Source organism: Bidens hawaiensis, unplaced genomic scaffold (genome assembly GCF_021521415.1).
Source record: "Bidens hawaiensis isolate Kalapana, Puna unplaced genomic scaffold, B.hawaiensis_p1.1 tig00007041_1, whole genome shotgun sequence".
NCBI lineage: Eukaryota > Viridiplantae > Streptophyta > Magnoliopsida > Asterales > Asteraceae > Bidens > Bidens hawaiensis.
Window position 1 is genome coordinate 990863 of NW_027491483.1, and position 23849 is coordinate 1014711.

Sequence of the window (23849 nt, forward strand, 5' to 3'; positions counted from 1 at the left end):
GACAAACGGGGCACAGATTTCTGGAACTTTCTCAAGCGTCAAGTTGATAGAGGCTTTCCAAATATGCCAACTGCTGAATCTTTCCTGAAGAAAGCCAAATGAGTCTTGGATCCACGAACTGGGAAAACTATGGTGAATGTGATGTGACCTCCCACAAAGAAAGCTACTTACATTCCTGTACCAGGTGCCATTCCCGATGGTACATTGGATAACATGAGATTCTGGTTCTTTGATCCCTTTACTGCCACAGCTGTTGTTAAGCTACAAAAGGGGAAAGGTCAATATCGCTTTGTTGACCCTAAGGATCTGTTGAAATTTCATGAGAAGGACATCAAGACACTCAGCACGCATCAGATTGTTGCTGATGGTATTTTTGAAGCAGCCGCCAAAGAATACACGAGCATGGTGGCGTCTATCATAAATAACAAGTTTTGGAATGGAGGATTGAAGGATGCGGATATTGATTACATGGAGGAAGAGTAAAGACAAAGCTACAAACCAAGGGGGAGATTGTTGGGCCTAGTTTTATGGTTTGAGCTTATTTTATACTTAGTTGGGCTTGGTTTTGGGTGCATATGTAACCGAGAACACATACACATATGTGTTCTCGGTGGGCTTTTTGGTATAGAGATGTGATGTATAGGGTTAAGGTTGTTTATTCTTATTATTATCAAGTATTTGTAAGTGCTTAAGCACCCGACGTATTCAATAATATGCGTGTGTTTTGAAGCAATTCCGTGTTACTTTTATTGTTCTTATTCGTGTTCTTAAATCACCGAGTGTTGGTATTCCGCACTAATACTCGTTTAGTTGATATCATATTGTAGTGATCCAGATTCGGGACTTACAGGCTCGTGTACTACCCCCTTTGGCAATACTGTCAAAATTTCGAAAGGGCCACGGATTGGCATGAGAGTATAATTATTGATCCGATTCTTTCTTAGGGTCACAAAATATTGTCTGGCAGTTTCCATGACTGAATTTATGATCCGATTCAGTGGTTCCACCCATACTCAGTTTTTCCTACGGCTCGTGTACAATCCCCTTTGGCAATACTGGCATAATTTCGAACGGGCCACGGGTGACGTCAGGGCATAATTATTGATCTGATTCTTTCTTATGGTCACAAAATATTGTATGGCAGTCTCCATTACCAAATTTATGATCTGATTCAGTGGTTCAACCCATACTCAGTTTTTCCTCCGCTTCGTGTACTACCCACTATGACAATACTAGCAAAATTTCGAAAGGGCCACGGGGTGGCGTGAGGGCATAATTATTGATTCTATTCTTTCTTATGTCACAAAATATTGTCTGGCAGTCTCCATGACTGAATTTATGATCCGATTCAGTGGTTTCAGCCATACTCAGTTTTTCCTCCGGCTCGTGTACTATCCCCTTTGGCAATACTTGCAAAATTTCGAACGGGCCACGGGTGGCGTCAGGGCATAATTATTGATCCGATTCTTTCTTAGGGTCACAAAATATTGTATGGATGTCTCCATTACCGAATTTATAATCCGATTCAGTGGTTCGACCTATACTCAATTTTTCCTCCGGCACGTGTACTACCCCCTTTGGCAATACTGCAAAATTTCGAACGGGCCACGGGGTGAAGTCAGGGCATAATTATTGATCTGATTCTTTCTTACGTTCACAAAATATTGTATGGCAGTCTCCATGGCCGAATTTATGATCCGATTCAGTGGTTCGACCCATACTCAGTTTTTCCTCCGGCTCTTGTACTACCCCTTTGGCAATACTAGCAAAATTTCGAACGGTACACGGGGTGGCGTGAGGCCATAATTATTGATCCGATTCTTTCTTAGGGTCACAAAATATTGTATGACAGTCTCCATGACCGAATTTATGATCCGATTCAGTGGTTCCACCCATACTCAGTTTTTCCTCCGGCTCGTATACTACCCCCTTTGGCAATACGGGCAAAATTTCGAACGAGCCACGGGTTGGCGTCAGGGCACAATTATTAATCTGATTCTTTCTTAAAGTCACAAAATATTGTATGGCAGTCTTCATAACCAAATTTATAATCCGATTCAGTGATTCCACCCATACTCAGTTTTTTCTCCAGCTCGTGTACTACTCCCTTTGTCAATACTAACAAAATTTCGAACGGGCCACGGGTGACGTCAGGGCATAATTATTGATCTGATTATTTCTTAAGGTCACAAAATATTGTATGGCAGTCTACATGACCGAATTTATGATCCGATTCAGTGGTTCCACCCATACTCACTTTTTCCTCCGGCTCATTTACTACCCTCTTTGGCAATACTAGCAAAATTTTGAACGGGCCACGGGGTGGCGTGAGGGCATAATTATTTATTCGATTCTTTTTTAAGGTCACAAAATATTGTATTGCAATCTCCATGACCGAATTTATGATCCGATTAAGTGGTTCCACCCATCCTCAGTTTTTCCTCCGGCTCGTGTACTACCCTTTTTGGCAATACTGGCAAAATTTCGAACGGGCCACGGGGTGGCATCAACGCATAATTATTGATCCTATTCTTTCTTAGGCCATAAAATATTGTATGGCAGTCTCTTAGAACGAATTTATGATCCGATTAAGTGGTTAGACCCATATTAAGTTTTTCCTCCGGCTCGTGTACTACCCCATTTGACAATACTGGCAAAATTTCGAACGAGCCACGAGGTGGCATGAGGGTATAATTACTGATCCGATTCTTTCTTAGGGTCACAAAATATTATATGGCAGTCTCAATGCCCAAATTTATGATCTGATTTAGTGGTTCGACCATACCCATTTTTTCCTCCGGCTCGTGTACTACCCACTTTGGCAATACTAGCAAAATTTCTAACGGGCCACGGGCCGGCGTCAGAGCATAATTATTGATCTGATTCTTTCTTACGGGCACAAAATATTGTATGGCAGTTTTACTGGCCGAATTTATGATTCGATTCAGTGGTTCGACCCATACTCAGTTTTTCTTACAGATCGTGTACTATCCCCTATGGCAATACTAGCAAAATTTCAAACGGCCAGCGAGGTGACGTCAGGGCATAATTATTGATTTGAGTCTTTCTTACGGGCACAAATTATTGTATGGCAGTATTCATGGCCAAATTTATGATTCGATTAAGTGGTTCGACCAATAGTCAGTTTTTTCTCCGGCTCGTGTACTACCCCCTTTGGCAATACTGTCGAAATTTCGAACGGGCCACGGGGTGGCGTGAGGGCATAATTATTGATCCGATTTTATTTTAAGGTCACAAAATATTGTATGACAGTCTTTATGACCGAATTTATGATCCGATTAAGTGGTTCCACCCATACTCAGTTTTTCCTCCGGCTCGTGTACTACCCCCTTTGGTAATACTAGCAAAATTTCGAACGGGTCACGGGGTGGCGTCAAGGCATAATTATTGATCCGATTCTTTCTTAGGGCCATAAAATATTGTATGACAGTCTCTTAGACCGAATTTATGATCTGATTCAGTGGTTAGACCCATATTCAGTTTTTCCTCCGGCTCGTGTACTACCCATTTGACAATACTGGCAAAATTTCGAACGAGCCACGGGGTGGCGTGAGGGCATAATTACTGATTCGATTCTTTCTTAGGGTCACAAAATATTGTATGGCAGTCTCAATGCTCGAATTTATGATCCGATTCAGTGGTTCGACCCATACCCATTTTTTCCTCCAGCACGTGTACTACCCCGTTTGGCAATACTGGCTCGTGTACTACCTCTTTTGGCAATACGGACGAAATTTCGAATGGGCCACGGGGTGGCGTCAGGGCATAATTATTGATATAATTCTTTCTTACGGTCACAAAATATTGTATGGTAGTCTCCATGACCGAGTTTATGATCCTATTCACTGGTTCCACCCATACTCAGTTTTTCCTCCGGCTCGTGTACTACCCCCTTGGCAATAGGGGCAAAATTTCGAGCGGGCCACGAGGTGGCGTCAGGGCATAATTATTGATCCGATTCTTTCTTACGGTCACAAAATATTGTATGGCAGTCTCCATGACCGAATTTATTATCTGATTCAGTGGTTCCACTCATACTAAGTTTTTCCTCCGACTCGTGTACTACCCTTTTTGGCAATTCTGGCAAAATTTCGAACCGGCCACGGGGTGGCATCAGGGTATAATTATTGATCCGATTCTTTCTTAGGGTCACAAAATATTGTATAGCAGTCTCCATGACCGATTTTATGATCCTATTAACTGGTTCCACCCATACTCAGTTTTTCCTCCGGCTCGTGTACTACCCCCCTTGGCAACATGGGCAAAATTTCGTACGGGCCACGAGGTGGTGTCAGGGCATAATTATTGATCCGATTCTTTCTTAAGGTTACAAAATATTGTATGACAGTCTCCATGATCGAATTTGTGATCCGATTCAGTGGTTCCACACATAATTATTGATCCGATTCTTTCTTGGTGACCTCCATACAATATTTTATGACCTTACGAAAGAATCTGATCAATATTATGCCTTGTCGCCACCTCGCGACTCGTTCGAAATTTTTCCTGTATTGCTAAAGAGGTTTGTTCACTGAGGCGGTGAAAAATCTGAGTATGAGTCGAACCACTGAATCGGATCAGAAATTCGGTCTTGGTGACTTATATACAATATTTTATGACCTTACGAAAGAATCGGATTAATAATTATGCTCTGACGTCACCCCGTGGCACGTTCGAAATTTTGGCAGTATTGCCAAAGGGGTATGTTGTTCACTGAGCCGGAGAAAAAACCGAGTATTGGTCGAACCACTGAATCGTATCATAAATTCGGTGTTGGTGACCTCCATACAGTATTTTATGACCCTAAAAGAATCAGATCAATAATTATGTCATGACGCCACCTCGCGGCACGTTCGAAATTTTGCCAGTATTGTCAAAGGGTATGCACACTGAGCCGGAGAAAAACTGAGTATGGGTCGAACCACTGAATCGGATCAGGAATTCGGTTTTGGTGACTTCCATGCAATATTTTATGACCTTATGAAAGAATCGGATCAATAATTATGTCTTGACGCATTTACATGATATATTTTATATGAGCGGGTACCAGCAACGATTTTCTTAAATTCTTTTATATCGATAACAGTGCTGAATTTGTATCCATGAATAGACACAATATAAAGATTTACTTTAAAGAACAAACCCATGTCACATAATGCAATCTTTTAATACAATAAATGTATATCAAAAATACTCTCCATAGCATTACAAAATACTCTCCACAACAACAGCTGATAATCTAATTTATTAATTTTTTATCAAACAAAATCTCTTCTGTAGAGCATTCATGGATAACAAATAATATAACATAAAAATGTGAGTTTTTCAAATTTAAAATTTAGATCAAATGGTGAGGTTTTCTTGAATGGCAACAAAAGTGCCCACAATGTTACCACCCATATCTGGGAAATTTGGGCAGCCAGGAAGAGGCTTCACCTGACCGGTTCGGACAACTTCAACCGGATACTTGAGAAGGTGAGCCTTCATGTCGGTCACTTCATCGGCTGCATACTGGTTCCAGTTTTGTTCACTTAGTGATCTGACTCGTCTAACACACTCGAGGCTCTCGGGTACCTCAAAACTGCTTTCCAGTCCACCAATATGTTCCGCCCATAGGGACATCCTGTACCCGAATATCTGCACAAAAGTTATGTTTTTATGAGCATGGAAATTAGTAGACAATTTCCAACCGTTTACTAATGAATGATTCGATACACAAACACGACACATGTATTCGCGTGTTGATACTAACACGGCTCGTTTAACTAAAAAATAAAATAAATAATTTAAGTTTTTACATATTAATACTTTAAAATTTTAAATTTACATGACTTTTATCTTTTTGAAGCAATTATGTTTAGGCTATGACACTTAGTTTTTAAAATGGAAAGTTTGGCATAAAAATCGCCCCAAATAGTTTAACTTATTATATACCACATTTAAAAAAAAAACAAATGGGTTAAACAGGCCAACCCACAAACCGGTCAGACTGACACGAACATGGACCGTTTAGCTAAACATGTTCGAGGGTTCGACTCAAAACTACATACCCATTTTGGCAAAAAAAAACATGCCGAATGACTATGCAACATATCTTTGGTGAGGTGTCAACATGTTATAGGTTAAAGTTAATTTCAACTAAGAACTCAAGGGCATTTTCGTCATCCGGCATGTATTTCGTCAAACTCGATATTAATGGAACATGGAACATGGAACACATTTGGGTGGTCATTATAAGAAAAAAGTTGAATACATGGTTGACCTCCACATACTTTATCGCTAAATAACATAATTTTTCTAACCACATTTATCACACTAGATGCTGCAATCATGTTTTCGAGTCAACCCAAGATGACTTGTTTAACCTGTTACCCAACCCGCCCGAATTGTCTATTTTAACCTCTAATTAAGATACAAGAGAAATCGATAATACCTGCCCACGTGGACTACGATGCCTGTGAGCCCATGCATGATACGGCTGATATGCACCCATTGCGATTTCAGTGTCTCGAGAGCCTTCTAATGAACGCTGGTTGATGTTTGCAGATCCCATTATCACAAACTCATCATCCACTATCATTCCTTTCGAGTGTACATATATCATAAACCGTCTATTCTTCTTACTAAGCATCTTTGTAAAAATAAAAAGAAAAAACACGTTAATTATACAAAAATCAAGAAACCAGTAATATAAACTATTATATAGCACAAATGGTCAAAAAGATAATATATCTTACTTGAGCGGCATTTGCACCATTAGACCCTTTATCATCTGAAACCGGTTCCGCACCATGAGACGACTCGCGAGTTCCAAGACAAAAGAAAACCAAATAATCTTGAGGCTCGTACACGTTTTCAAGCCCAACCTCTTGCAACGCCTTGTAAATCACTTCATACATCATTTGCATTGTCTTATTCTGTTCAAATTTACCGTTTTGTTCATTGTTGTAATTAGCATTTTGTTTATTATTAGAAGTTTCAACATGACAGTTATATAACTTAAATTACCTGCCAAAACAGAATCCTTTGAGTTGCAATACTTGTAGGACTACCCTCAGGCCACATTGGAATCACAATATACGCAGCAAACCTCTCATTCGCTCTTATTTTATTCGCAATCTTTAAAGCAATTTCCATTGGTATTAAATTGTTTGCACCTGAAAAAAAAAAAAAACACAGGTTCATTTTTGCATCATATATGGAAATAATTATAGTTTTAAGTATGGTTAATAATAAATTAATAATATTTCTTACCCAAAGTTTTGTGGTTACTCCAATTAAACGAAGAACCAAGGAAGTATTGATTTTCAATATATATAAAATGCTGAGCTGCACGAATTGCCTTCACATACGCGGTATGTATGCTCATGTCTATTAGCACATTCTTCCCGCATACCAAATTCTGTTGCATTATAGAAAAATATTAACACAGGTATTGCGAAAAACCTAAAGATGGCAAATTCTGTTGATTTGGTCAAACGGGAAAAATTAAGAAAATAAATTGAAAGAAATATGTCAAGCGGGCTAAAAGTCACCCAAAAGTTCAAAACTGCCATACCTTGCTAGTGGCCTCCTTCGGGTCTTTGGGAAAGCCTCCTTTAACAGAGTTGGAGTCAATCGAACGGAACACCTACACATTGTTGAAAGAAAAAAAAAATTAATTACACATAACTTTTTAAAGTTGTTTAATATCAACTAACAAACACACCTGAACATGCCAGCCCTCGGGATCTTGTTCATTTGTACAATGAGCATCATCTATTCCTAAAATTTCGGGAATCCGTTCTAGTATGAGCAACGAATCATCAACCGTTTTCTTCATTTTACGAATCCCTTGCGGCTTTGAAGCCCTCCGCCATCTTTCCTCAAAGTTTTGAAGCACATCGTATGCAGCGGGACCCTCAATGCGACTATGCAAATCATGCCATGGTTCTCTAGGACAACCCGTGGTGGGTCCCTATAACCAAGTAAGACGTAAGTGAAACTAAATGCATGTAAACGAGCCAAACGAACACAAACGGAGAAAGTTCGTGTTCATTCTTTTAACTTTAACCGAACAATCGTGCGTACACGAGCAACGAAATGAACATGGTTTTCTTGCTCATTTGCTAAGAAAATGAACATGTTCGCGTTCCTTCATGTTCGTTCGTTAACAGTATAAACGAATGAACATAACTGAGCTAAAACTAGTTAAAAGTAATGTGAAAAACAATGTGTTGGGCCACATACAAGAACGCAAACAAACGTAGAAGCGAATTTGCATGAACGAACGTAAGCAAACATAAATGAACAGACGAGAAATCTGTTCATATTCGTTCATTTATCAAATAAACGAACTTCCCACACTAAACGTTCAGTTCGTTTACAGGCCTAAAAGTAAAAGCAACTACAAATTATCCATATATAGTAACTAAGTGAAGTGCTTACTGTGTAATTAGGTTGGTGATAATCATCTTTATGCAAAGTTTGCAACGTGCTAAAAATGGGATGTGATGGAGTATCATAACGGCCCACGCATAAATCAAGACCTCCAACAAACGCCATTATCCGTCTTCTGTAGTTACCCGCATCAGCATCCACTATAACCGTTTTCTGATGATGTGTATAGATCTTTTCAGCCTCCTGCAACCCAAATTCATTGACTTGATTAAAATACAAAATATTAAAGATAATTGGTATGTTTTTTTATACAAATTAATGACATTAAACCTGTTTCTTGGCCCAACTATGGCCCTTTCCAGCAGAGCGAGGGCATAGTAGTACTTTCACAGAAGAATGCTTGAAAAAACGTCGAGTTTCTTCATCGTTGGTTTGCATGACTCCTTGCTGCATTAGTTCAACAAATTGTGCAATTTAATATATGGAATGCAAATGTGACCAAATGCATGTCAAAAGAGGAATAATTTCAAACATATTCTTCTTAAAGTTCAAAACTTTGTACAAATCCTATTAAATTGCATCGTCATTTTTTAATTTTACAACACTAAAACATATTTATCCATTTTATAATAAATAGAATAGATTGGTTACTTAATAGATGGAATGCAAATGTGACTAAACATGCAAGTATGACAAAAAAGGAATTATTTCATGTATATTCTTCTAAAAGTTCAAAAATTTATACATATCCCATTGCATTCCATAATATAATTCTTCGTCTTTACAACACTAAAGGTAGCATATCTATCCATTTTATAGTAACTTTAATAAACTAGTTACTTAATAGATGGAATGCAAAAGTAACCAGATATGCAAGCATGGCAAAAAAAAAAAAATTCATATACATTCTACTAAAAGTTCAAAACATTGTATACATCTAAAAGTAGCATCTCTATCCATTTTATAATAAAAGTAGCATATTTATCTGTTTTAATAATAAATAAAATAGCTCACTTACTTGTTATTACTTTAAATCATCTCAACAGAATGTTATAAAGTACCTAATATCTTAGTGCTACGAAATTTTGAGCCCGTTTAGGACAAATATTAAATTTTACCATAATTACGGCACTTACTGTTTTTATTCCCAAAATGCTTCTAGAAGTAGGATCATCCCATACAAGAAGAAGCACTCTCACACCTTCTGAAGATTTAGCTTTCAAAAGATCCCCTAAATAACTATCTTTCGCACCGTCACCATTACGAACAAGCTGAACACTGTGAAAAACAGACCAACCCGTAATATAGATCAACCGTCTCGCCTGCTTTATAGCTTCACAAATATCATGCCAACAATCACCGTTTTGATACTTCAAACCACCATCAAGATGCATACTTGGAAGGCGCCCCTCGTCCACATGAGCGTCTTGATAAAGCGTAACTTTACCCCCTCTTCTAAGCGGAAAATAAGTACCCGCCACACCATTAAAGTTATGATCAAGTGGCACTTTTGCCATGGGCGTGTACTGAATCGATAAAGTTAACACCGCATCACGCTTACACGGTTTGCCACTTTCGTTTAAAACTGGGAAAGTGCCTTCAACAAGTAACCCGGAAACCAACTGCTCAACCGGCACACCAACCGCCCCTATGATTTGTGAACCTACAACATCACTATCTTTTACAACAAACTGTACCTCAGCAGAATAATGTGCAACCGGCACATAAAAATGCTGCATCCAAATAGGGTTCTCACTATTGCTTATAACAAAGGTTCGTGCGATCACAGCGTTAGCGATTGAAACCGTCACATAAGGGTCACTTGTAACCTTTACCGGCTTACCATCCTCTGTCTTCTTCCCTCCACCAAAAGTAGGCATTCTACCAAACACTTGACCTAATTTGTTATGAAACATGTCCATGTTTGGTAGGTTTTTCGCCTCTTTCACCCAAATATCCAAATTCCCATGTAGCAATAAAACTTTAAGAGATGCATTGGAGGTTTTAAATGGGATAACTTGCACACTTTGCCCATGTTGTGATCCATCATACCCTACTTCAGCCATACCGAAACAAGATCAAACTCGATCAAAAACCCCTGATCAATATCCAATACACAAAAAAATGGTTAGAATCAAGTTTTTCAAAATCTTGACTTCATTGAGACTTTTTATTAAAAACAGTTAGTGAGCAAATTTAACTCTTAACAAAATTTCACCTTGAAAATGAAACAAATTCGATCAAACCGAACCCCATCGGAGACGAATTCGACAATCAAAACCCCATGATCAATAACCTATTCCCAAAATTTGTTAAAACTTAAAACCAAGTTTTAAAAATCTTGACTTCATTGGGACATTTTATCAAACACTTGGTGAGCAAAATTAAACCTCAAAAAAATTCAACTTAGAAATGAATCAAATTCAATAAAACCGAACAATCAAAACCCCCTAATCAATACCCAGTTCAAAATAAAGTTTAAAAAAACTTGACTTCATCGAGACATTTTATCAAACACTTGGTGGGCAGGTTTAACTCTCACAAAATTACACCTTTGAAGAGTGAATCAAACGCAACCCAGATGAGCAAATAGATCTGTATAAAGCTGTAATGGATCAATGTAGTGAAAAAATGGGCTCTTGATAGCAGACACAAGTTGAACTTTGAAAGAATGAAACTTTGTGCTTCCATTTAATGCTTCTTATTATTAATATTATTGGAGTCTGATTGGATCCTGTTGCCAGTCTTTTTGGGTCTGCCGAATTATTAAAGAATTAAAGATAATTAATTAAATTAATAAAGCAGGCAAGACGGCTGAGAAAACGTGTATAATTGTATATGACTGGTTAAAGAAATGAGAAATTGGAAGTTTGAAAATTGAAAATGAAAAAATGAAGACTTTTTGTTTTGTTGTTTGTTTGTATTGACTAAAATGTAATCTTTCTTTTAGGTTGAATCAAAATTCGGGTGTAAATGAATCCGAAAAGTATAAAAAGTACAGGCTCGGGCGATAAATATTAGGACTGTGAATATCCGATACGAATCTATCACGAAATTTAGGGAACTGGGTTTGTTATAAAAAGATTCGGGTCAGTTTTAAGTCGAACCTATAAACCCGTTTAGTTAAACGAGTTGGGTAAGGTTCAACCTAGCAGGTCCAAGGGTTTTGACTATTCATTTCATATCGTAATCTTTTAAAACTATAAAGTAAAATTATAATTTATATAATATATTATAATTAAATTTTAAGTGTTTTAAAAATAATTAAAAAAAAAACGGGTCAGGCGGGTCATATTTGGGTGAACCTGCAAATGAGGGTATTGTTCGGGTTCTCACGATTTTTAAGTTCGGGTTCGTGTCAGATTTCTAGGTTTGGGTCGGGTTTGACTATAGCTTTTATGATACACAAATCCGAGTTATAAATCTTACTTATATATTCCTATATCACAAAGCAATTGTCTTTCTAGTTTAATGACATGAGGTAACGGTTGAGGTTTGAGATCTTTATGATCTCAAGTTCGAAACCTAACTCAATGAGGTTTCTTCGTTACAATGACTTTCCTCCTTGATCATTTTCATGATTGAGTCAAACTTGGAGCACTAAGATCTGTGTAGACAATAAGCATCCTGTCGTAAGAAAACACACTCGAATATTAAAGGTAATTTCAAACGTCATAAATAAAAGGTAATTTAGAAGTTACATTAAATATCCCTTATTTTTTTAGATTTTTAAAATTCATGAAATTTATAAAAATAAAATAGAATAAAGTAAATTTACGTTTTAAACTTTAATTATTTAACAAAGATACTCATGTGTCATGTGATTAGTTTAATTTCACTTATTAATTTTCCTTGATAGCTTCATCAATAAAAAAACATTGCTCGTGTTTGACATGTTGACGAAATCAACCAATATATTAACTAATATGATCTGCCTATGTAAGTCGTTTGTTTCTAGAAGATCGATTAAATCAATGTAAAATAGAATGTGATTTATTTTAAGAAGGGTCTTTATCGTGAAAAATTACAACGCAACAAGACGTGATACGTGTTACATAAACTAATTAATATAAACTAAAGAATGCATAAACGAACTTTTACAAATTATAAATGAGTGAAAAAGACGTGTTCATTCCGTAGGAAAACAAGAATTCATATAAATTAATGAAAGGTTAGTACTTAAAGAAACTTGATTTAAAAGGCTTTTAATGCTTTAGTAATAATTAATAAATAACTAGGGCGGTTTAAAAGTTTTTAAATAATATAATGATTTTATAAATCGTTTGGATGTTTTGAATGAAATCTCCGTGTTTAAAAGAAAACAAAATTAATGATTTATACTGGATAGAGTGTAGTAAAGTAGGGTGCACGTAGCAACACCTAATTTGTATAATTTGCGTAATCTATGTTTAAATTACAAATAGAAATAATTTGACGTAAGGGAAGGCGTTAGCCTCGAGCGAACCCAACTTTTGGTTGTTTGTTTTACCGTGAACTTATTTAACCAAACAATGTGAACATTGAAAAAAATCCGTGAATTTTTAATTGTAAGATGAAATTTGTTGCTCTTTATGTTTTTGTTTTACTGTCTATTTATTTAGAACTATAACAAATGTTATTAAGTTTATGTACACGTTAAACATAAGTACGTTTTTCTTGTTTTTATTAAAGTGTATTTAATAGTTTGACCCGTAATTAAAATAATTTGTGGAAATGACAAAATGGCGTTGAAAGTGTCAAAGTGGGCCTTTTATCATATAAAAAAATATTACTTGTTATATTTAATATATACCTTAGACATACGTTGTGATTACGTACGCTATGATATGTGATCATGGGTAGGGGCGGATGAAGAACCACGGAGCATCGCGTCAAGTATCCGTGGTGTAATTGTGGAGATGGTAGTCGTGGGATTTTCCACGAGCATGAAAGAGAATGTGGGTGAGGGTTTCGAGAAAAGACCGATGGTAAATGACTTGTTTAAAACAAGTTAATTTAAACTTTTATATTCAGTCCAATTCGAAATCAAATAAACGTCTGAAACCTAACCAAACAACGCACCATAAAATCAAGAAAGTGTTACTAAAAGATATCTTATGATGAGAATGATATTATGAAAAAGAACACAAAATATTCATTGATAGATCAAAATATATACACAGGTATACAACTATACAAGCATCATCATAATTTCCATTTATTGTGTACTTATTTTACAAAATACAATTTGATATGACCAACATATAAATCAAAACACACACATAAAATCTACAATAATTAGCTTCATATTGTGAGATTCTCTTGAACAGACACAAAAGAACCTACAATACTCCCACCAACATCTGGAAAATTTGGACACCCGGGCAGCGGTTTGACCTGCCCCTTTCGGTCAACCTCTACCGGGTACTTAAGCAAATGAGCAGTCATATCTATTACTTTATCACCAGCATAATGTTCCCAGTTCCGCTCACCCAAAAACCGGACCCGTCTCACACACTCTAGGCTTTGTGGTTGCTCGAAACACCTCTCGAGTTCGCCAATATGTTCTGCCCATAGTGACATCCTGTATCCAAATATCTATACAACAAAAAATTAACCAACTTTGTATCAAAAAAAAAAATTAATGTATCATATATATATTACCCAAACGAAATTTAAAATATCATATATACCCAAACCAAGTTCAGAATATCATACATAACATTCTCTAACGATTAAAAACGCCACGTTCGTCAATTTTAACTCATTTATTTTTAGTGTACTTATTTTATATTATAATAGTATTTATTATAATTGCTAGTACTATATTTATGACTAGTTAGTCCATAAACTTTTGTGATGAAAATTTAAAATATTTTTAATAAATGTTATTATCTATTAAATTATGGAAAATGAGATTACACATTTTTTAATAGAAATATATTAATAAAAAAAATGATCTAATTACAAATTACAATAAAAGACAGGTAAGCAGGCAACAAGCTGCGTCGCAACCTCCTTTTGAATGACAAACTGATCATGCCGAAAACAAAGTCATGGTTCTTTGTCGTCGATGAGTTACTGTGCATATATGATATTTAGTAAGTTTTCTAGGGGTAAATATGATACTTGGAACTAGATTTGGGTATATCTGATATTTAGGAAGTTTCCAGGGGTATATATGGTATTTTAATTTTGGTTTGGGTATATATATGATTTTTTTTCATTTGACTGAAAAGTCAAAATGACCTTCTCCCATTTGACTTAAAAGTCAAAATGAAATTTGAAAAATTATAAGTTACCTGTCCAGCTGGACTAGAACCTTTGTGAGCCCAAGTATGATGAGGCTGATATGCACCCATTGCGATCTCGGTGTCTCGGGTGCCTTCTAATGACCGTTGGTTAATGTTTGCCGAACCCAATAACACAAACTCGTCATCAACTATCATCCCTTTTGAGTTTACGTGGATCATAAATCGTCGGTTTGCTATACTAAGTGCCTATATAATCCACCAAAAAAATAATAAATAAAAATAAAAATTCACTTGTAATAATGTTATATTGTTATGCCTCATAAAGCAGGCGGGCCGGGTCAAATGCAGGTCAGAACGAGCTTTGACCAATATGGGTATGGGCCAGAATGGGCAAAAAGATTATGGGTAGTGGTTTATCTCAAACGGGTCAAATATTATTTTTTTTTATAATGACCCGGGGTGCATGTTACTTGGCTGAAAAGTGACTTGTTTTTTACCTGAACCCGTTTTGACCTCTAACCCAACCGGGCCCACCACACACCTACCTATATGATCAATTTTCAAGAAATAAAGAAATAAGAAAGTACTTGAGGCGTATTCGGGGCAAACGAGACTTTCCCATTTGAATTTGGCGGCACGCCTTCATACGACTCACGGGTTCCAAGGCAAAAAAAGTTCAAGTAATCTTGTGGCTCGTACTCGTTTTCGAGCCCGGTTTCTTGTAAAGCCTTGTAAATAACTTCATACATCATTTTCATTGTGTTATGCTGCAGAAAAAAAATGTTACAACACATTAAATAGTCATAAACTATTAAAATAACAACACAAGATGCATAACAAAATGAACCAACCTGCCATAACAGAATCCGTTGAGTAGCGGAATTCGTTGGAACACCCTCGGGCCACATTGGAATTAAGATATATACAGCAAACCGCTCGTTTGCTTGGATTTTACTAGCAATTTTAAGAGCTATTTCCATTGGTATCAAATTGTTTGCACCTACAAAACACATAAAAGTTCATTTTAGTTATAACAATATAATTTTATAAAAAAAATTGGTTTACTTACCTAAGCTTTTGTGTGTAGCCCAGTTATATGATGATCCAAGAAAGTACTGATTTTCGATATATATGAAATGCTGAGCTGTACGAATCGCATTCACGTATGCAGTATGTATACTCATGTCTATCAGCACTTTTTTACCACATACGAGATTCTGTAACAAGTTATATAACAAATGCATACAAGTTATAACCTTTTATGTATCTTATTCAGAAAACATAAGATTTTTAAGGGAAAATTACAAAAATAATCAAATTTGACCAACTTTTTTAAAAAAATAGACCATGAAATTTACTAATTTAGCCTCCAATCCCAATAGACATTCAAATAGAGCTAATCAGGATTCGTCACGTACCCCAAGACTGCTAAAATACAAAAGGCGGCTAAGCCTTAGCCGTCACTTTTTGGACTCAGAAAATCATGAAAAGTGACTTCGGACCAATCAGAAACTGCCACGTGTCTAAAGCAGACTAAATTTAGCCTATAAGTCTAAGCCACCTTCTCCTTTTTTAGAGACTAAAAAAGGAGACGCCGGCTAAGCCGTCGTTCCGTTTTCAGCCTACAACAAGGCGGCTAAGACTTGTAAACTAAATTTAGACTGCTTTAGACACGTGACAATTTCTGATTGGTCAAAAGTCACTTTTCATGATTTTTAGTGCTGAAAAAGTGGCGGCAAAGTCTCAGCCACCTTCCATATTTTTAGTTGTTTTGGGGTACGTGGCGAATGTTGATTGGCTCTATTTGGATGTCTATTGGGATTGGAGGCTAAGTTAATAAATTTCATGGTCTATTTTTTAAAAAAATTGGTCAAACTTGATTATTTTTGTTATTTTCCCGTTTTTTGATCATAATTAAAGTATATTTACCTTGTTTTTAGCATCATTTGGATCTTTAGGAAAGTCTAAACCTTTAACCGAGTTTGAATCTATTGAACGAAACACTTGCACATGCCAACCTTCAGGATCTTTTACACTTGTGTAATGAGCATCAGTGATGCCTAGTATTTCTGGGATTCTGTCAAGTTTAAGTAAAACATCGGAAAACTTGGTTATTTTCGATAGTCCACGTGGCTTTGAAGCCCGTGACCATCTCTCCTCAAAGTTCTGCAGCACGTCGTATGCTGCAGGACCCTCGATTCGACAATGCAAGTCATGCCATGGTTCTCTTGGACAGCCAGTTGTAGACCCCTATTGAGAAAATAAAATAAATAATAAGACAGTTATCACATTTTTTAGTTAAGTTTGTTTTTCGTTGGTTTGACCACTTTAACCTGTTAGTTCAAAATGCGACTTTTTGTCATACCTGCCATTGTGCTTTCGTTTTTTTTTACCTATTTTCGTCCCTGACATTAACTCTGTGTTATGTTAACTTTAACAAAATGACCAAAATACCCTTCTTTATAAAATAAAAACAATATCTTGCCATAATAAAAAAGTTGTCATTGAAGGCTTTTTTTTAAATTAATTAGTTAATTAGAATATAAGTAACTTAGTTTTTTTAGTGTCTTTTGACTTTTATTTAACTATTGTTTTATCATTATTAACTTTTAAAAAATAAATACTTTATTGTTTTTTATTTAGTTTTATTTTTTTATGAACAAGGGTATTTTGGTCTTTTCATTAAAACTAACAGAAAAAATCTAACAGAGTTAAAATAGTCAAACCATATGAACGAAAAACGAACTTAACTCTTTGATTATTAATAGGATTTATAGAAAGCTTACGGTATAGTTAGGATTATGATAATCATCTTTATGCAAAGTGTTTAATGTGCTAAATAGTGAATGTTCTGGAGTATCATAGCGCCCGACACACAGATCAAGACCGCCAACAAACGCCATGATTCTTCGTTTAATACCAGCATCAGCATCAACTATAACTGTTTTTTGATGGTGTGAATATATAGTCTCAGCATCCTGCAAACCAAGATTAAACATATAGTTGAATAAATAAAAAGATGTGTTTTAAAGATTATTAAAGAGAGTAACTAAATGTCTAAATCTAACCTTTTTCGTCCAACTACTCTTCGGTAGCGAACGAGGACAGAGTAATACTTGCACTGATGAATTCTTGAAAAAAGCCCGAGTTTCTTCGTCGTGAGTTTGCATAACACCTTCCTATATGTTGCAAAAAAAAAAAAACACAACTGTTTTAAGAATATTAACATGTAAAGAAGTAGTAATAAAGTTTAGAGATTTAATCATCCAAAAAAGAGTTTTTGAGAGATAAAATGTATGCAAAAGAATACGTGGACCAAAGGTCTGCATATTTAATAAGAAGTTTATTTGTTTTTTAACTTCAGCATATTGCTAAAATAAACTGAAATTTAAATAAATTGATTTTTTAAACTTAAAAAAATTTATGAACATTGAAATTTAAATAATACTTATACAACACTGAAATGATATTTATTAAACCACAATAACATTTTTTTTAAATCATTGATTTCGACTTTCAAATACAAGAAAACCTAAAGACTAATTTTAATCTCATCGCGAGAAAAATAATGTTGAAAAAACCAGTTTATTTTAGCAGTATGCAAAAGATTAGAAAAACAATCTTCTTATTACTGACTCTTACATTTGCTTCACATTTTCTTCTAAATGTGAAGAAAAAAACAATCTTCTTATTGTTTTTCTAATCTTTTGCATACTGCTAAAATAAACTGGTTTTTTCAACATTATTTTTCTCGCGATGAGATTAAAATTAGTCTTTAGGTTTTCTTATTACTGACTCTTACATTTGCTTCACATTTTCTTCTACAGAGGTCTACAAACATTTTATCTCTTAAAAAAAACAAAATGCACCTTAATCATGTGAAGAGAGATCACCAAAATAAACATTTGACCAGTCAAAGTCACAAAATAAACTTTGACTTTTCATTTTTCAAAAATAAACTTGTACGTTTTCGTCCAGCACGTGGCACAGGGGACATGACACGCGGATCCTTAAGGCGAAAAAGCAAGTTGTCCTAAAGTACAAAAACTTTATGGTTGACTTTTAAAAGTCAACTTACCGTTTTATACCCGAAAATACTTTTCGAAGTAGGATCATCCCACACAAGAAGCAACACTCGCACACCTTCATCCGACTTACTCTTAAGCAAATCACCCAAAACACTATCTCTCGCCTTCGCACCATACCGAACAAGTTGAACTTTATGAAAAATAGACCAACCCGCGATATAAATCAACCGTCGCGCTTGCCTAATAGCGTCACAAATATCCCGCCAACAATCTTGTTGCACATACTTCAACCCACGGTCAAGTTTCAAATTCGGTAACATACTATGACTACTATCAACATGTGCATCTTGATAAAGTGTAACTTTCCCACCTCTTCTAACCGGAAAATAAGTCCTGGCCACGCCTTTAAACTCGCTAGCGGACCCCACACCGCCGCGGTAACTCACCATTTTATCCAATGGGGTATACTTTATAGACAAGGTTAATATTGCACCAGGTTTGCATACTTGACCACTTGCATTCAATATAGGAAATGTACCTTTTAATTCACCCTTTTCGACTAATGTTTCGCCTGGGATCCCGACCGCGCCTATAAGTTGTGACCCGACAACGTCGCTATCTTTAACAACAAACAACACTTCAGTTGTGTTATGTGCTACTAGAACATTAAAATCGTGCATCCAAACGGGGTTTTCGCTATTATTTATAACAAACGTTCGGCCAATCACAGCGTCTGATACGGATACTGTCACGTACGGGTCACTCGTGTTAGATAAAGTGAACTTTTTATTAAATGCATCCATGTTAGGTAACTTATTGGCTTCTTTGATGCATATGTCTAAGGAACCGTGGAGTAACACGGGTTTTAACGAGCTACCGGATGTGTTAAACGGAACGACTTGGACGCCTTGCGGATGCCGGGATCCTTCATCAGGTGAAGCAGCCATGTTTAAACTTTAAAGACAAATATTTTTGTATAAGTTTACTTAGGCAAAGATTTGGAATTGTGACAATGGTTGGTGGAATATGTGTGTTTAAAATACTTTAAATAGAAATGTGACATTAGGAAAAAGTTAAAATTACGTTGTTTGCAATGCATGTTGGCTACAAAGCACTTAAATTAGGAATGTGGTGGACACCTGGGGTGGGGGTGTGGGTGGGTCGGGTCGGGTTGGGTTGGGTTTTGTTTTGTGTTCAGTTATTTTGGTTTACTATTTCTGCTTGAAAATATTAGGGAAAAAAGAGTTAGCAGAAAATAATTAATTCAGGGATTAAACTTTTTTGTTGGTTAATAATTAATTGATTATTATACATTTGACGAAAATGTTTGGGTTAAACTACATATTAAGATATTATAAATTACATAAATTTTAATATAAAAAGTCTTTGAGTTCGTTTAGTTTTTCTGGTTTTAGTTACACATAAATTGAAGGCTAACCAAAACTTCATTTTTACAAACCGTAGAATTTTGTTAAGGGTGTTCATGGTTTGATTTGGGTCAGTTTTGGACTAAATCCGTACCAAAACCGAAACTTCTGTTTTTGAATTTGAAAAAAGTTCGGTTTCGATTTGGGTTCAATTCGATTCAGTTTCGGTTCATCATTTGAGCTCAATTTCAGTATTATCATTTGCACTTTAAAATTTTGAATCAAAAATTAAATTTGATTCAAAATAATGAATTTGGGTCTAAATCACTTTTCTAGTTGATAAGTAATAATTTTAAGTTACTTTATTATTAAAATCTTTATAAATTACTTAAAATTTTAAAAATAATAAACATTTATAATTTTCGATCTTTTTGGTTTTTATTACATACAAAACCAAAACCGATATGTAAGTTAGGATTTTACAAAAACATAAACTAAATCGTTGATTTTTATTTTGATTTGGTTTTTTAGTTTCATGCACAACCGAATTTTTGTTTCGTTTAAGTTATTCTGGTTTGGTTTTTCAATTTCAGGTTAATTTTTTCTAGTTTCCAGCACACTGCTATAATACAAAAAGGATAAAAATTAGTGGGACTGATTCTATCTACAATAAGACCAAGCGTACTGGCACGTTGTGTGCCGCGTTGTGAGCTATAACGCGGGGGGTACACCCCCCTCCCCCCCCCTCCCGCGTTTTGTAATTTTTTTTGCTACGTTATAAGTAAAACGCGATTAATGGCATGCAAATCAAAAAAAAATAACCGTTGGGGCCATGTTTACGTTAGGAGCCGTTGGGTTTTTTTTTAAAAAGGTATATTAATTAAATTTATACTATATAAACAAACCAAACTCATTTTTTTAACACATTCCTTCCACTTCTATACCATTATATCTTTTACACAAATATTTATACCATCATGTTTCCGAATAACAACCAAAATATTCTCGGTTTCGGTCAATAAATAAGTTTAGTTTTATTAGTATTATTTATGTATTTTTTTAATTTGATGTATTTTTTTTAATTTAGTTTTTATTTGGAAGTTTAATGTATTTTTTAATTTTATGTTAATTTATTTAAATGATTTAGTATTTAAAAAAAATTAATAATGACTGGGCGTCACGTGTCGCATAATACCTGGGATGAAGAGTTATGACTACAGTCTGTTTTTGTAAAAAACCATAACTCTGAATTAGCACCACGTAACGCATAATACTTGGTAATGGAGCTTTATGACTACACGAGATCTAATAATTGAGATGAATCATGAATGTGCCACGGATTGGAATATTTTGGTTGGCAATTTGGTTCGAATTTGAAGTGTTTATTCTTGGTAATATCACAAAGAAACACGTGGCTCATGGTTATTGGAGGATGGAGATTATACGGTGCTAGAAACAAGGTTTTTATTCGGCACCAAAATAAAAGACAAAAACAAGAATTCCTTAAAGAAATTTCAACTGTTGTTTCACTTTCAACCCTTAAAAAAGGATATTTGCCTAATACCCGGGTGAGTTTTGCTGAGATGAGATTTTAAACGTCTATACTGATTTTTGACGTTTCAGCACTGGCTCACTCAAGAACAACACTGAGGAAATTGATCACTGTGAGGAAACTTCATTGAATCAAGTGTTAAACTTGAGACATCCCAAGCTTTAATCGTCACCCATATGTCATTGAAGTATTGGACCTGAAGGCCAACTACTTTAAAAATAGTTGAAAAAAGAAAAATCACCAAATTATAACACTAAAGTGATGTTATTCCCATGGAATAAATGAGATCCTCTAAATATTAACTATTTCGAAGGGTGTGAGATTGATAGGATCTATAACAAAGAAGCTTTTGGAATTTCGGAGGGTGGAATTAATAGAAGTAAATTGTCCTAATTGTGGTCTAGTGTAGGAATCTTGGGATCATTTATTAATAATGCGCATGGGGTGTGGAGATTGATAGGATCTATAACAACTGCCAAGTGTGTTTGTGGTTAAACATAAAAAGGCGATACAAGCGATGTTCTTGATAACAATTTGGAGATGTACAAACGATGACATGTTTAATTATCAGCATAGATGTCAATATGGTGGAAATGATAAAGGAGGATTCTAAGTTCAAGATGCAACATCATATCTTGGTTTTGAAGAAGTTAATGGTCGGTAATTAGTATGCACTTAGCATCACACATCGACCATACCTTCCGATCCTTTCATTATCATATCACACTTTTACGCTTAAAAGTGTATTCGTTATTCCCTATTCAATCAAAAATATGTTTTATGTCATTAGTTATTAATTATTCCTTCTCTATTGTATTCTCATATTTTGTTTTACCTTTTCATACTCTGATACGACACGTCGTTTTCTCATATGGATATCTCAATGTGCCTCTTTATAACAAAGAACATAACATATTATCCTTTTCCACAAGTTTATAGGACATCTCACAAGGTCACTCAACGAGATTCCATCATCTAAATAACTTTTTTGGTGTTAAATTCTTCGTAGGAAATCCAATTTCAACAAATATCGACTCTTTTGGTGTATTATAATTCTTGACACACATTACAGTGCCCTATCTATTTATATTAAATAACTTTATAAAATGCAAACACACGTGGATATATCGAATATCTAATGACTTCGTAAATTGACAACCTAAAGCTTTTAAATAAGAGATGCAAATGCCCAAAATGATCTCGTAGTTCTTATTTAAAATTACACAAACGTGAAACGTATATATAAAGTTTCATATAAGAATAACATTTTTTACCATAAACAATTTATAGAACTAACAAAACATATATTCTTAGTTTAATATATTTTTACAAAGTTTAGGCTTTATTTAATAAAGATCAACTTATGTTATGTAAAGGTTTAGCATTTACTTTAATATATTGTTGTTAGGTTTTTTTCTGTTTCTCGTGTAACTTCTTATTTAATCATCTTTACTTATTACAAATGTTTTATTTGTTATTATAGCACATGATGTGACACTATACTTGCTATTTTCATTACTCATTAGTTTATGTACTAGTAATAAAAATACATACACATTTTAAATCAACTAAAGTATATTAACAAAACATTTTAGGATTAATATAAAATAACCGAAAATCGAGCCGGGGGTCTCACCGGAAGTAGCCTCTCTATCCCTATGGGATAGAGGTAAGGCTGTCTACATCTTACCCTCCTCAGACCCTACCATAGCATTGCTATTGGTGGGATATACTGAGTACGATAATGATGATGATGATAAAATAACCGAAAACTCGAATTGTTACAAAAGAGTTAAGAAAACGATCGTTCATACACGATTTTATAACTTATTTTTGTGCATTGGTTATGTTTATATTGTTTATATATAAAATAAAATTGAATAACTAAACTCTAATTTAAACTCAAATTTTTATTCTTTTTTTTATAAGTAATAAAGAATAAGTTTATTTGATCCAAATACGTAACTGTTCTAGGGCCCATTATACCGAAACACATTTTTGGTCCTACATTTATTAACAGTTCTAGCTAGGGCCCGTTATCCGCCTATGACCCGAACCGATCTTACACAATGGGACCGGTTAGCGGGTCTTAAATTCACCATTTAAAGGGTGGGTCTGGGTCGGTTTTGATGGGTAGGATATGTTGAACACTTCTACATAAAATTACGTAAAGAACAACTTACCATAACAAAATAATGAGAGATAATCTAATAATATCGTAATTAAAGTCTTAATTATTAGTGAAATCACAAATCCTAATTGAAACAAA

The 23849-nt window shown here is 35.1% G+C and overlaps 2 protein-coding genes across 2 annotated transcripts; both read right to left on the bottom strand.

Annotated features, from left to right (window-relative positions):
• Nucleotides 1–5348: 5348 nt before the first annotated feature.
• LOC143634325 (phospholipase D gamma 1-like) lies at nt 5349–11160 on the bottom strand. Its single transcript, XM_077102442.1, has 11 exons — nt 10953–11160; nt 9537–10498; nt 8731–8847; nt 8449–8643; nt 7730–7978; nt 7580–7651; nt 7276–7423; nt 7030–7178; nt 6759–6938; nt 6455–6652; nt 5349–5658 (listed from the first exon to the last, which is right to left on the bottom strand). The coding sequence occupies exons 2-11, from the start codon at nt 10464–10466 to the stop codon at nt 5365–5367; spliced, it is 2532 nt and encodes an 843-aa protein (XP_076958557.1). The 5' UTR covers nt 10467–10498; nt 10953–11160; the 3' UTR covers nt 5349–5364.
• A 2412-nt stretch (nt 11161–13572) lies between these two features.
• On the bottom strand, nt 13573–19788 carry LOC143634326 (phospholipase D beta 1-like). The gene is made up of 9 exons (XM_077102443.1): nt 18712–19788; nt 17702–17812; nt 17420–17611; nt 16563–16883; nt 15703–15850; nt 15485–15633; nt 15221–15400; nt 14682–14879; nt 13573–13977 (listed from the first exon to the last, which is right to left on the bottom strand). The coding sequence occupies exons 1-9, from the start codon at nt 19606–19608 to the stop codon at nt 13684–13686; spliced, it is 2490 nt and encodes an 829-aa protein (XP_076958558.1). The 5' UTR covers nt 19609–19788; the 3' UTR covers nt 13573–13683.
• Nucleotides 19789–23849: the final 4061 nt, after the last annotated feature.

What these genes read in the sequence shown, in the direction of transcription:
- LOC143634325 (XM_077102442.1), bottom strand. Translation starts at nt 10,466, where the DNA reads ATGGCTGAAGTAGGGTATGATGGATCACAACATGGGCAAAGTGTGCAA. An exon ending in ATAGTTGGGCCAAGAAACAG is followed by an intron (nt 8,644 to 8,730) that starts GTTTAATGTCAT and finishes TTTGGGTTGCAG; the next exon opens with GAGGCTGAAAAGATCTATAC. An exon ending in ATCGTAGTCCACGTGGGCAG is followed by an intron (nt 5,659 to 6,454) that starts GTATTATCGATT and finishes ACTTTTGTGCAG; the next exon opens with ATATTCGGGTACAGGATGTC.
- LOC143634326 (XM_077102443.1), bottom strand. Translation starts at nt 19,608, where the DNA reads ATGGCTGCTTCACCTGATGAAGGATCCCGGCATCCGCAAGGCGTCCAA. An exon ending in AGAGTAGTTGGACGAAAAAG is followed by an intron (nt 17,612 to 17,701) that starts GTTAGATTTAGA and finishes CTTGGTTTGCAG; the next exon opens with GATGCTGAGACTATATATTC. An exon ending in GTTCTAGTCCAGCTGGACAG is followed by an intron (nt 13,978 to 14,681) that starts GTAACTTATAAT and finishes TTTGTTGTATAG; the next exon opens with ATATTTGGATACAGGATGTC.